The sequence below is a fragment of the Anas platyrhynchos genome, chromosome 6 (genome assembly GCF_047663525.1).
Source record: "Anas platyrhynchos isolate ZD024472 breed Pekin duck chromosome 6, IASCAAS_PekinDuck_T2T, whole genome shotgun sequence".
Classification (NCBI taxonomy): Eukaryota; Metazoa; Chordata; class Aves; order Anseriformes; family Anatidae; genus Anas; species Anas platyrhynchos.
The window spans coordinates 19,690,746-19,703,406 of record NC_092592.1 but is presented as its reverse complement, the minus strand read 5'-3'; the positions used below and the strand labels follow the sequence as shown (position 1 = coordinate 19,703,406).

The 12,661-nt window shown below is 42.8% G+C and overlaps 2 protein-coding genes across 5 annotated transcripts in view; both read left to right on the top strand.

Moving 5' to 3' along the window:
* Nucleotides 1-6,475, top strand: part of LOC101802664 (neurotrypsin) — a 30,201-nt gene extending 23,726 nt beyond the window's left edge. Inside the window, exons 16-17 of one of the 3 annotated variants that reach the window (XR_011810354.1) lie at nt 263-780; nt 2,902-5,867. Coding sequence is in view for 2 of the 3 variants with exons in the window: in XM_038181245.2 (XP_038037173.2) it covers nt 263-400 (138 nt within the window). In the remaining variant the exon portion in view is untranslated. Of the gene's footprint in view, nt 1-262 lie in introns of all 3 variants that reach the window. The other 2 variants (XM_038181245.2, XM_021269678.4) reach the window with 2 other exon arrangements.
* A 4,419-nt stretch (nt 6,476-10,894) lies between these two features.
* The window catches only part of ZSWIM8 (zinc finger SWIM-type containing 8), a 67,338-nt gene continuing 65,571 nt past the window's right edge, over nt 10,895-12,661 (top strand). Inside the window, exon 1 of one of the 2 annotated variants that reach the window (XM_038181257.2) lies at nt 10,895-11,930. In XM_038181257.2, coding sequence (XP_038037185.1) covers nt 11,753-11,930 — 178 coding nt within the window. In that variant the 5' untranslated portion in view covers nt 10,895-11,752. The remainder of the gene's footprint in view (nt 11,931-12,661) is intronic. The other variant, XM_038181256.2, reaches the window with a different exon arrangement.

Sequence of the window (12,661 nt, the reverse complement as noted above, 5' to 3'; positions counted from 1 at the left end):
TTGTGTAAATGTTATTTTTGGAACAGTTTTAATATGTGTAAGAATGTTATAAAGTCAGTATCATATTAGCTACCATAAAAATGAAATGCAACAGGTCTTTGAATGCCATGTTTTATGGCCATTTGGAACAAGTGAAGGGTATCAGCAAAGCAATTAATTGCACTTAAAACTCAACACAGTTTTATGTATCAGGTTCATAATTCATTGCTATTGTTATCTTTACATACTAGTTTTGAACAAACTTGATCTTGTCTCCTTCCAGGGTAGGATTCATATATCACCACTTGAAGGAACAAAGCCAAACTTTGGAAAAATGGAAGCAAAATGCAATTTGAATGAAACACTGATGCAAGAACGTTGTCCTCCCCCTGCAAAAGCTGAAATCTGTATTGTTGTGTAAAACGCCTGCTTTGAAAAGTAACTCACCGACTGCTACAGTGACTTTTCCCAAGTCATTATGATTAGACTGGGGCTTGGTGTAGCAATGCCTGCAGACTCTAAGTATTATAGCGTACAATTTTTTGTGCATACCATCTTTAGCTTGCTGTTGGGAACCAGTAGGCACTCACTGAAGAGAGAGCTGTTTGTGGTTAACACCTCCCTTGCTTCATTTTGTACTTAGGGTTGTTGTACACCTACTTGTATTTACTCTCTTCCCTGTGAGAAGCTGAGAGCTCATGGCTGAGGTTTTGCAAGAATAGCTGGCGCATATCAGTGATGAAGCAGAGTCGGGTGCATTTTAGACGGCCTTACAAACATCAGTGAGAGCTGTTTCACCAAGTAAGTTCCAAAGCACATAGTCACTGCTTGGAAATAAACAATGTCAAAACTGAAGCTAAGGTTCCAAGTCTGTCAGGTCTCATACTTTGTATTAAAGAACTTGACTTTTGCCTTCAGGTTGTACAAAGGCTTGGGAGGAGGATACTCATTTCAGATCGTCAGCTATAAGGTACTTTTGATTTCAAAAATAATGTAAGAAATCAGGAGAAAACAGGGCTTTAGTACATGCAGTTTTCTAACTAGGATAGCTACCATAGCTACTGGAGTTACTAAGGGAGGAACACAAGAATTCAGGTTTTACCACTGACAGTAAAATAATAATAAAAAAATCTTGAACACTAATTCCTCTTTCTAATGGAGGAAGATGGCGTGCTGCTCAGGCAACCTTGGACTGCTGGGCTGGATGCTGTGCCACTCTTTAACAAACCTGGCATTTTCCTGGGGGGAGTACCTAGCACTGGTAAGAGAATTGGATTTGCAATAGGATTGTGTTTGTGTGAAAGTGAAAAGAGGAAGCAGAGCTGGCAACGTGGGTCTTTAAGTAGTGGACGATCCATCTAGAATCATTTATGTTTAGAAAAACCTTGAATTTAAGAGATGCTGATAGGGACAGGAGTAGGACAGACAAATCCTAGCCATTTGGTGAAATTCTGATGCTACCACCTGATCTTTCCCTTCCAGCTTTCCAAATCCATCGCGTTGTGCCAAAACCTAAAGGGCACCTTTATATTTACAGATTTTCAAAGCTACCCTGTCTTTTGAAAGGAAGAGGCAGCTGCTTTGAATCAGCCTTACCAGAAGAGAAGCTGTGCTACTCTGCTGTCAGCCGAACAAAAAGCCTTGTTTCTTCTGTTTATATCTGTGCTGGCCTTCCCACAGTCATTATGGCAGCTTGGGCTCAAAGGGCTGAGCTGGAAACAGGTGTAGCTCGGTGCTGGGCTCACACCAACTTGCTGCCCCATGGGAGAAACAAACTGGCAGGAATTAAAATTGCAACGAATTAATCCTGCTGTGAAGCCCTGGCTAACATGTTGACAACTCAAGCCCATGCCAGCCCTGTGGCTCCCAGGCCAGCAGCAGGTAGCTGTCAGGTGTTTCCATGAGGAGGGGTCAAGCAGTGACTTGCTGTCCCAGTTGCATGGGATGCTAGCCTGGTAGTGAGGCCCCTCACTGTCATGGGAGAGAGTTTGGGAGAGATTTTTGATGGAAATGTAGCTGGACAGCTCAGCAGAAACCATTTAAAAAGTTTACATTTCTGTGCTATTTCCTTCCCAAAATTAGAACAAAAAGCCCTTTGAACAACAACAAAAATAAACACTTTCTTCTTTGTGGTTTAATTAATCTGCCCTGTATAAAATTGAGCTGGCTGCAAAGAAGAAAATGTACTTCTAAAGATTATTTCTTCCTTGCTATTTTTCCACTCCCCCTTGCATGCACAGGCTTGCTGGAGATCAAATAGGATTATAACATCCAATCATGGGATAGAGACCTCTTTAGGAGAGGTCAAGTGAACTATTCAGATGTCTGCACGCTTGGCGTTTGATTATTTTTTATAGAACCAGTAACCAAGCGCACCAGAGAAAAGCTCTCTTACTTTAGGCTGACCATTTCATTATCTCCAGCAAGACTAAGGAGAGGGGGGTCCTGTGATTCAGCACAAATTGTGAGGTCTCAACAGAAACCTTTTCAACTCTACAAATATTTAAACTACAGCTAGGTTGATTAAGACTTGAGAAATCTTTATTGTCATACAGGGTTTGCCTTTGTAGTTACGGGGGTTTACCAATTTGTTTAAATTGATGCAATTTTGTTGCTGACACTTGGTGGAGGGGTGCAGAATGTGCTGCTTCAGTTGGGGCACCCTGCTCAGTTGAAACAGGAGTGTCTACTCACAGAAGATACCTGGTGAAATAAACAATTAACATGATTCTATTCATTAAATTCCTACTATTTATCCTCAATAAGTATAGGTTGCTAGATTTAACACGGATTGAGAGGACAATTGCAATAATAGAATTTTACAAATCTACTTTTATTACCCCAAGAAGATGTGAAATTACTTTGGGAAATGCATTAAATTATTGGACAGAATTTACAGGAATTTGTCACAACATTTTGCAGGTACATGGCTGGAAAGGAAGATCTGCCTAAAAAGGATAGTAGACTCTGAGTCAGCTCACAGCCTTCAGTATCTTCTACAGACTGGTCAGTTACCTAGAGAAGAAAGCTGAAAATAGAAGCAGCTGATGTAATCCAGGCTCCCTAAGTCTCTTAATGGAGGAGAAATCTAGTTCAAAGAGCTTGCTTCTTGAATGGATCTGGTCTATGACGTTTGCAGGTAAAAAAGAAAGAAAAGCACTACTTGTAAGAATCCATATGATTTTAAAGGTCAACTGATTCGTATTTACTGAGCACCCTGCAGTAGATCCTGCTTTGTCAAGTAGGTCTAAGAAAAGGAATATGTTTTCTCTCTCACTTTTTACAGAAACAGAAAAGTGACTGAGGTCCAAGGTACAGCAGCCCAGGTAATTTTCAGTCATCGTGTACTGCACAGTATTTGTATTAATGTCTCCCCCAAACGTTGCATAAAAGAGGCCAGTTAAACAATACATAGCATAGAAAGTACTGACCCTCACCTGTGTTTGTGAATACAAAACTTGAAGTATGTTTTTCTTAAATGGAGTACTGGTGCGTGGTCATAGAGACAACGTTTTTACTAAGAGAAAACCTTACATTGAATTGACTTGGCTTCTTAAACTTCTGATGGGATATAACATTAATTACATTTTTTAAATTAAAAAAGTCACATCACTAACTCTGAGGTTAGATTATTTTCCTGAGGAATATCTGTGCAGAAATGGAGAGGCTACTATCCATTTAATGTTGTATAGTGCTGTTCTTTCACTTCAAAATCATCTGTTATTCCAATATTTAAGTACTAAGGTGTCTAATCTTTATATTTTGAAAGACTGAAGTGCTGAGAGACACCCACAGTGCAAATTTTGCTATGGCCACTTTTATCTAAAGTAGCAGGTTTCATAGCATGTGGAAAGCTTCCTCTCCTGAAGATGTAAGAAGCACATAAAGTAGAGCAAGGTTACTCTAAGTTTGCTGGATCATTTCTTCTAGCCAAGATTTGCTTACATATATAGCAGAATAGTGAATATTGGGCTTGATATGAATAAACGGACATCCTTTGTCTCCCTAACAGTAAGACTTTACTTACTAGTCAGCTGTCTGTACCCTCAACAACAAATGTAGAAACGTGAGATCTGCAGCAAAGGCATGTTGAGAATCACCGAATGTAGCACCTCTTCCTTTTACTAACATTTTTCATTTCAAACACTGTAGGTTGATAGAGAAGGAATATCACATTTAGGAACTTTGATCATTTCTCAGCAGACTGAAATCAAAATAAGCTAGGGACTTAATGCCTGCTTTTCAGAGTACTTAAGAAGCTTTCAAGTATGTAACGCTACTAGCTAGGGTAATACTTTCTCTAGACAAACTGCATTATCAATTGCTAAATTTCTATAAATGAGGTATCAAATGTGTTAGCCGCAAAAGGCAGAGAGATTATTGCTTTCACATTTTTTTTTCACTTTTGCTGGGGAAACATACAAATGTGGTCTAAAACAAAAAACAAACAAACTAGCAGTTTAACAGTTGTTTTTCTCTGAGAAATTGAGAACATCTCTTTGTGGTTCCTTTTAGCTCGGTGCTGCTTCTTTAATTTATCTGTGAATTTACATTGTATATTAGATCCTACCAGACAGTTTGGGCAATGGTGGAAGAATGAACAAAGTGTGAAAAAGAAAACAAATGCTCCTATAGGTTACTCTAAGGGAAAGAGGAATATATACTTCTAACCTTTGAAATACAAGAGGCCAGCCTAATTATGCTCAGTAATCCTTACAGACATCATTATCTATAAACAGCATCTTATGCTTTCTGAAGCTTAATAGTTTGTACATGAGACCTCAGTCACAACTGTAGTCTGCATTATAACAATAATGTTAACAGCTGTTGCAAAGTGTCCCCCTAATGACTCGATTTTCCATGTATGTATCAGTAATTCATCTCACAAATACTGAATTCATTTTTAATACAGCTTTAATATTAGGCATATGTTCCCGTTATATACAATTTCAAAGACAGAACCTATGATGCTATCAGTTCAAACTCTCCTGTGAATAGGATTAACTAAAGATTGGAAACTGCTCAATCCAAATGGAGGGAACTTGTTTTCCAGAGCTTCTGATTCCTCAGGGTAGTTTTGCTTTCAGCTTTTCTGTATTCAGTGTCTGAGAAAGCTCTGTCCTTCTGGCACAGGCACTTGTGTAGTTAAACGCAGATCAAATGAGAATGGGCTGTGCGCTGTCCCTTATTTTGTGTTATAACAATATTTGTTCTATCTGCTCTCCAGTCCCAGTGCTTTGAAATAAATAATAATGGTGGTTGGTTGTGATTTCTCTGGAGGTATTCGATATTTATTATTAACAATGCTTGGTATATCATGAAACAGTGATCTTGAAGGAGAAGCAATTTTTCAAAGCAGACTGCTGTCCTACCACCGTTACTTTCCAAGGAACAGGAACTTAAGATACAAAAATTATCTGCAGTCATGATGCCAGAGCACAAGAACCACAATTCTGCACTACCAGTGTTTTACTTGGAAACAAAACCATAAGTGTGCTTTAAAAATTTGCCTTTATTTGTCATTTCTGATTGCATGGCTGCATGTGGAAAGACAATGAAGTCTTGCAGATTCAGAATGTCGCTGAACAGCTGGGTCTCATTGCATTAGCAGTGATAAAATCTCAAGAGTGCTTTATTTGTTATTGAGTCTGTTAGATTCCAGCCATACCAAGGATGTGTTTTACTTTCTGTGCATTGAGAAATAAAAACACACTGGATGTGACTGGTAGGGTACCACATGACTCAGTGAAAAGCAGACAGTTCTGGGGTGCAACACAGACTCTTTGATTTTCAGTCTCTGGTGAGACCTTAAGACCGGAAACAAATGTAAATGTAAATTCTGTAAATGTAAATTCTGCTTCAGGGTATGTGTGAGTGCTTGTCTTTCTAATATGAGATGCTGCATTCTGAAAATTGCATGTAATAGATGCAAAAGAATTTTGAACAGTAATTTCACTCCTCTGAAATCAAAAAGGAAGCTAAAAAAAAAAAAAAGTACTACCCCTGTAAAGGAAAAAACATCCTAGTTGCAATTTTGTCATCTCTGCAGAATTTCTTATTGAATTTCTGTCCTAGCAGAGCACTGATGTAATCATCAGATACTATTTTTCATGGCCTCCTCAGCAGTGACTATGGCTTCTGTCTTTTGGGAGATCCACAAGTGAAAATGCATGCCTGTCTCATGCAATACATTGACTGGAAAAAGATGAATGAGTGTTTATGAACTGTGCCTTTACAAGCCATAGCCCTGAGGACGAGGAGAAGCTAGCAATCACCCCTGCATTCCCTCATGTTGGCCAGAGAAAGAACACACCCAAATCTGGTCTGCACAGGCCAGAAGACATATTTTTTTTCAGTCTCCTGATGTACGTTTTAAGATAGAAGTGCAAATTTGTTTGCCTGCTTTGCTTGCCTCACTGCTTTCATCACCTCTTTCATGCTTTCAGCCTGTGATGTTTGAGAAAGTGGAAACAAGATTTATTTGGAAATTTCTGCAACTTGTGATACATGAAAGCTGGAAGGAGAAAGAATGTGAATTAGGATTGCTCCAGTTTAACGTAGGTAAACATAATGTGCTGAAGCCCCCTTATAATTTTGAAGTACATCACATTAGTAAAGCTTTTACCATGTCTTCTGTCCTCTGTCTTTTCTTGTTGCAACTTGTGTTTTCTACTGAATTCTGGTAAGAGCTAATAGTGTTGTGTTGCATGTAATGTTGACAAAAGATACCAGTGAGCAGTACTAGGCTTATGCCATAAGTATGTCCCTGCCTATTAATGCTATTTCACGTCCTACAACAGGTCATGTCAGGGTGCAGAATCTCCCCCTAGTTATCTCTTCATTCTGTGGACAAAATCTTTAGTTTCTTAGTTTGCTCTACTTTTATCTCCTTTCAGCTGTCAAAACACACTTCAAAATTTCAGCTGTATTTTTAGATTCTATTTAACTCCCAGCGTTTTCTAAATCATTTTTCCTCACTAGTGAAGCACTGTTCCTGGAGGTCAAACCCTTCTTTCATGCAATGCAATGAAACCCTTCTTTCATGCAGTGAAAATCAACAAAATATTGTGATACCTTCAGGTATTTCTGCTTTCTCATAGGGCAGAGATTCTCTGCAGTGTATCAAAGCTCATGACCCAGACTGCTTTTGATGTAAACCATCAGAACTGCCATTATCAGTAAGGTGTGTGTCTCTAATTACTGCTGATGCTGTGCACTAACAGCTCATTTGGCAGTACAAATTTGATCTGTCTGCGTATCAGTGCACAACAACTTTTCTGTCAGATTAGCAAGGGACATATGAGACAGAACTTGCTGTTACATGGTACAGCATATTGCCTGGTTCCTGGCTTGCATGGTGTCCTGCCTCTGCCCTTCTGCCAAGCGCTCTACAGGACGTTGGCTTTGTTGCATTGTGGGGATGTGTATAGTAGGTCCCTTGGAAGAAGAACCTGTCACCAATGTTAGCTGCAATGTGGGGAAAAGTCTTGGGAGAAGCACCAAAACTGTCAGGATGCCATTTATATCCAGGTCTGACCAGCCAGTAACATGGTGAAAAGAGGAAAAGCCATTTTTACCTCTGTTTTCTGTCTGTACTCAGCACTGAGGAACAGGCAGCGACTCTGTGGTAAAAGGGCATTGCTTTGTTATATGAAATGTTGTGCCTACTGTAGAAATTCAGTTTGTCCTTTCTGTGTATGTGTCTGTTCATCTGTTTAAGAGTTGTCAGCTGCAGCAGCCACAGGAAGTTCAACAGAAGGTATGTGAAACACCTGGGGCAGGGCAGCACTGGATGCCATACCAAGGCTGAGGAGAGAGCGTGGTGGGCATGCCCTGCCCAGCTGGACAGGCTGCGGAGCCGTGGCCGTGACACCAGCCTGGGAGCACGGCATGCAGGAGAAGTACACACTCAGACAGAAGTGGTGGGAGTGAAGAGCCTGAGAGCTGCTGCTTGGCAAAGAGCCTGGTGCTTGGCAGAACACCCAGAAACAAACCAAGACAAAACAGAACCATTCCAAATTCCCAAATCAATGAAGGGACCCACTAAGCAAGGCTTTTATGCTTGGAGTAGTGGTATGCATACTTTCTAGAGGCTAAGCATCTTCTTGTAGCATCTGATTCAGATAATTGACATTGGAAGTATGATTCTGCCCCTCCATAGTCTCTTCTGTCATGGTATTCCTCTTTCTTTGCATTGGAGAATGCAAATTGTCCTTGAACCTGGGGAGACCCACATGCTGTTGGATTTAGGAATTATTTCTGCATCTTAGTTTAAGAAGTGATAATCTTCCTCATGCCATGAAACAGAATACAAGTAATTCATTATTGACAGTACTCTTGTGAGCCCAGCTTAGAACCAGTACTCTGCATTGGTTCAGGTCCCTAAGGTGTCCACACAAGCATCCGAGCACAGAGTCTGTGGCAAACTGTATCTTTCTGCAAATTGTCATATTGGACCATGCATGGGAATTCCTTCCTCCCCAAACCAAACAGCTCTGGTACCTCTGTCTGGTAAGATTGCTGTGGGCTATGTCTGAGGAAAATTATCCTTCATCAGACAGTTGAAGAAAATCTTCAGAGTTGCACTCTGCACTGTGACCTACTGTTGTTTCAAGCATGGCTATGACTTAGGCCAGGTTTGGGTTGATTAGCATTGTTTTATTTATTTATTTTTTTCAATGGCTAGTTATTGTATCGCATTTTGAGACAGCTAGTCTTAATGGAAGTCATTTGTTAGGAGTGCTAGGAGCTTAACAAAGCCCCAGCTCTGGTAAACTCTTAATTGAGAGGATACTTAAAAAAAAAAAAAAAAAAAAAAAAAAGAGAGAGAGAGAGAGAAGTGATGTAGTGATGTTCAGGTTCCTGACCCTCATATCATTGAAAATGGAAAAGAACCTCTGGGCCGGACGGTGAAGTACCAAGTGTGGAGAAGAATAGGGTACCAGCTAGGTCACACTGATAAAGATACTCCTTCAGACAACTTTTTATCAGTAGTCAGTGTTTGACACCCTGCTGTTGTGTTTAAGTATCCTGTCATTGTTATCTTTATGGAGCCAAGGTCTAAACATTTGACTTTGTAGAACTAGGGGCAAAGCATTTTACTCTGCTTGAAGCTCTAAATCACTAGGTTCTAAAGAATAGCATTTTCTGCTTGCCCCTGCACACCGTAAAAAGGGACAGTAATTACCTAACTACCTGACTGACTGTCATTAGCTCACAGGGTAATTACAGCAACTATAGTTAATTAATAGTATTTCTGGCTAGCTGAAAAACAGGTTCTAGGCTCCACACCCCTTCCCCTCCCAAAAGGTGAATTTCAGAGCTCCTGAATTGATTTTAACAGGTTTTAATACATGCATTCTTGTGTAACAGACTATTAGGGATAATACCATCCTTCAGATATGCCATATGCATGTATGCATGACTATGAATGAGTTCTTCCTGTGAAATAAAAATGTTTACAGGCAGCCTGTTGGCAAAAAAAAAAAAAATATCAGAGAAAAAAGAACAGGGAGCCTACTAGTGTTGTAAGACTTTATTTAGCAAAAAAAAAAAAAAAAAAAAAAAAAAAAAGATTTCTGTAAAAAGACATGCAGTGACTACATTTATCATGTATCTGTTAACTCAGATATCTCCTCAGGAAGATCCCTTAAAGGAATTGTGCAAGTATTTTTAGAACAGCCACTTTGGACAAGCAACATATTAAGTCAGATGAAGTCTAGGAGAAAGATTTGAGGATTAAGAAACTGTGGACTGCTCCCTTTTGCCTTACTGGTAGGAAGCACTGAAGGATCTGACATTTATACAGGTAACCATACTTTTTGCAGTTGATGGACATTTATTAATGCACATTTCTGTGTTCAAGATCTTAAATACTATACTGGTAAGCATTGTAGTTTCCCTTCAGGTCCAAGGGGTATCTTTTGAGACCCACTATGAGGATTCATCAACTATTTTTATTTATTTATTTATGTTTTGATCAGGGACTATGGTGAATTGAGATGAGTGACATGCTAATTGTTCCCAGACAAAGCACTTCAGTTTCTCTTAGCTCTAGGAATAGTTTCCTAATACTTCATTCTGTTTCCCTTAGCTCTTCTTTTTCCCGTGAGTCATCTCCTCTCCTCACGCAAATACATGAAGGAAAATGCAGGTCCAGCCTGCAGTTGCTCAGCTGACGCTTTCTCACTTTATAGAGAAAACTTACCGTTAGGGTTTACGGCAGCATACTCTCACAATGAAACAATTACATAGGTCTCCGAAATAGAATAGAATTTTAGAAAAAGCTCACAATAAGACCTGTTTTCAAAGTCGGTATGATGCATAAACCTAGCCTAACTCCTCGTGTAACTGGGTTGGGCGGTGTTTTATTTTTAATCTCCGAGTTGTTCAGGCTCCACGCCCCCAGCCCCCTGCCTCCTTCCCTCGGGGCTGTGCTGGGGGTAACGGGGATGTGTTAGCCCGAAGCAAGAGCTCGCTGCAGTCTGACTCTTTATTTTTCAATACAGCTCCTTCCCCTTATTCCTGTAGGAGCGGTACTCCCCTCACGTTTTATTTCCCTTTTCCTTTACTCAGCTTTCTCTCCCAGCAGCTGTGTGTAAGGAGCAGCGCGCCCCGTGGCTCCGCCTTTCCCCCACCTCCCTTCAGGTGAGCGGGGCTGCCCTTTCCCCCTCGGGTGCCCGAGGTGCGGTCTATGCCGGGGGCAGGGGGTGTTTTAGCACAAGCTGCGCTCCCCCATCCCCTTTGGTTGTCAAAAAAGAAGGAAAACAGCAAAAACGAGACCCCCGCCCCCACGGGACCCCCTCAGGGGCGCCTCACTCTGGGCACCCCCCTCCCCCCCCGTCATGCCGCGCGCGGCCGCCTGGCGGCGGAAGCCGGAAGCGCGGCGGCGGAAGCGGGGCTCAGCTGGCGGGGGGGTGTCGCAGGTGAAGCTGGGAAGCGCGGAGCCATCTTGGTGCCCGCGCCGGGCACCCACCCGCCGCCGCCGCCGGTACCGCGCCAGCACCGCGAGCCGCCGCCGGGCCGGGCACGGGAGGGGGCGTCCGCGCGCGGGGGCCCGGCGGCCATGGGCCCCTAGGAGCGCGGGGCGCGGCAGCGGCAGCGGCGGCGGCCGCCCCCCCCCCCTCCCCCCGGCCCCTATCTCCGGGCTGTGCCCGCCGCCCGCGCCCCCATGAGGCCGGAGCCGCTGCCCAACGGCCGCCGGTGCCGGTGGCGGTGCTGAGGCGCCCCGAGGCCGCGCTGCCCCTGTCCCCGCCCCCGCCCCGCGGGCGTTTGAACGGCGCCGGGCGGCCCGGGGGAAGTTGGCCCCCGCCCCGCAGGCGGCGCTGCCCCGGCCCGGGGCTGCCGGGGGGGTCGGGGCGGCCCGGCAGTGAGCCAGGCACCGGCTGAGGGGCGCGGGGGGCACGGGACGGGGCGCGCTGAGGCGGCTCCGCGCAGCCCCGCCGGGCTCGTACACGCCGCGGACACACACTTCGTGTTTGTTTTTATTATTTTTTTTTTTCTAAGAAACAACTTTTTTTAAACCGAACGAAACTTGTCTCCCGGGATTTTCTACACGCGCCCGTTACGTTGCGATGGTTGCCTGCTTCTCCCGCGGCCAGACTGCACTCGCTCCGTCTCTGCTGGAACCGTAGCGTGGGGATCTGAACGGGATCGAGATCTTCAGCGGTACCGAGTCCTCCAGCCCATCCACCTGTTAAAGCCAGCACTTCTCTTTCTGTTTGTTGTTTTGTTTTGTTTTTTTTTTTTTCCCCCACGTTGCTTGTCGGATGTGATGGAACTCATGTTTGCCGAGTGGGAGGACGGGGAGAGGTTTTCCTTTGAAGACTCTGATCACTTTGAAGAGGACTCTCTTTGTTCCTTCATCTCTGAGGCCGAGAGCCTTTGCCAGAACTGGAGAGGATGGAGGAAGCAATCAGCTGGACCCAATTCTCCCACTGTCAAAATGAAAGGTGAGGTCACACGGTGCCCCCGGGCTGTGCGCTGGCCGTGTGGGAGCTGTGGGGTGAGGGGGCGTTGCTGGGCTGGGAGATCTGCAGAAGTACCAGCGGTGCAAAGAGAAGTCAAACGCAGGCTAGTTGTGAGGCTAACTTTTGAACAAAGACCAAAACTGGGAATTTACTGGGGTTCTTACGAAAAAGTAGTCTTTTGGGTGACTTCATCTGCCTCTTCTCCGTATGATTGTACTTCTGCTTTTCTGAGTTGATTTTCTGTCTTGCTCTCAGAAATCCAAAAACAACCTTCTGTAAACAAACCACAAACATATTTGGAAATAATTATACATAGGTTGGTTCCCAACTGCACTGATTGCGTTACACAAAGGTTTCACAGAGGTCTTTATAATTGCTGTAAAACTACTCATGTACAGGCATCTTTGTATAGAGCAATCTATTTTTCTCATTCTTTATTTTTCTCTCTTCTTCAAAACTTTCTTTTGTAGTAAAGCAAGAGGGCCTTATGTCTGTGACAAAGGAATGAGCAAACTGCTGTGTGTCAGCTTCAAAACGGTTGTTTTATTTCTTTTTTTTTTTTTTGACAAGTCTTTCTAATAGCAGACAAAAATATACAGCATTAGAAATTAAAAAAAATAATAATTATGGTATAGCTACTAAATATTTTATTTATTTATTTATTTATTTAAATTGAAATGTATTTTGTCTTTTATTGTGATGCATTATGACCC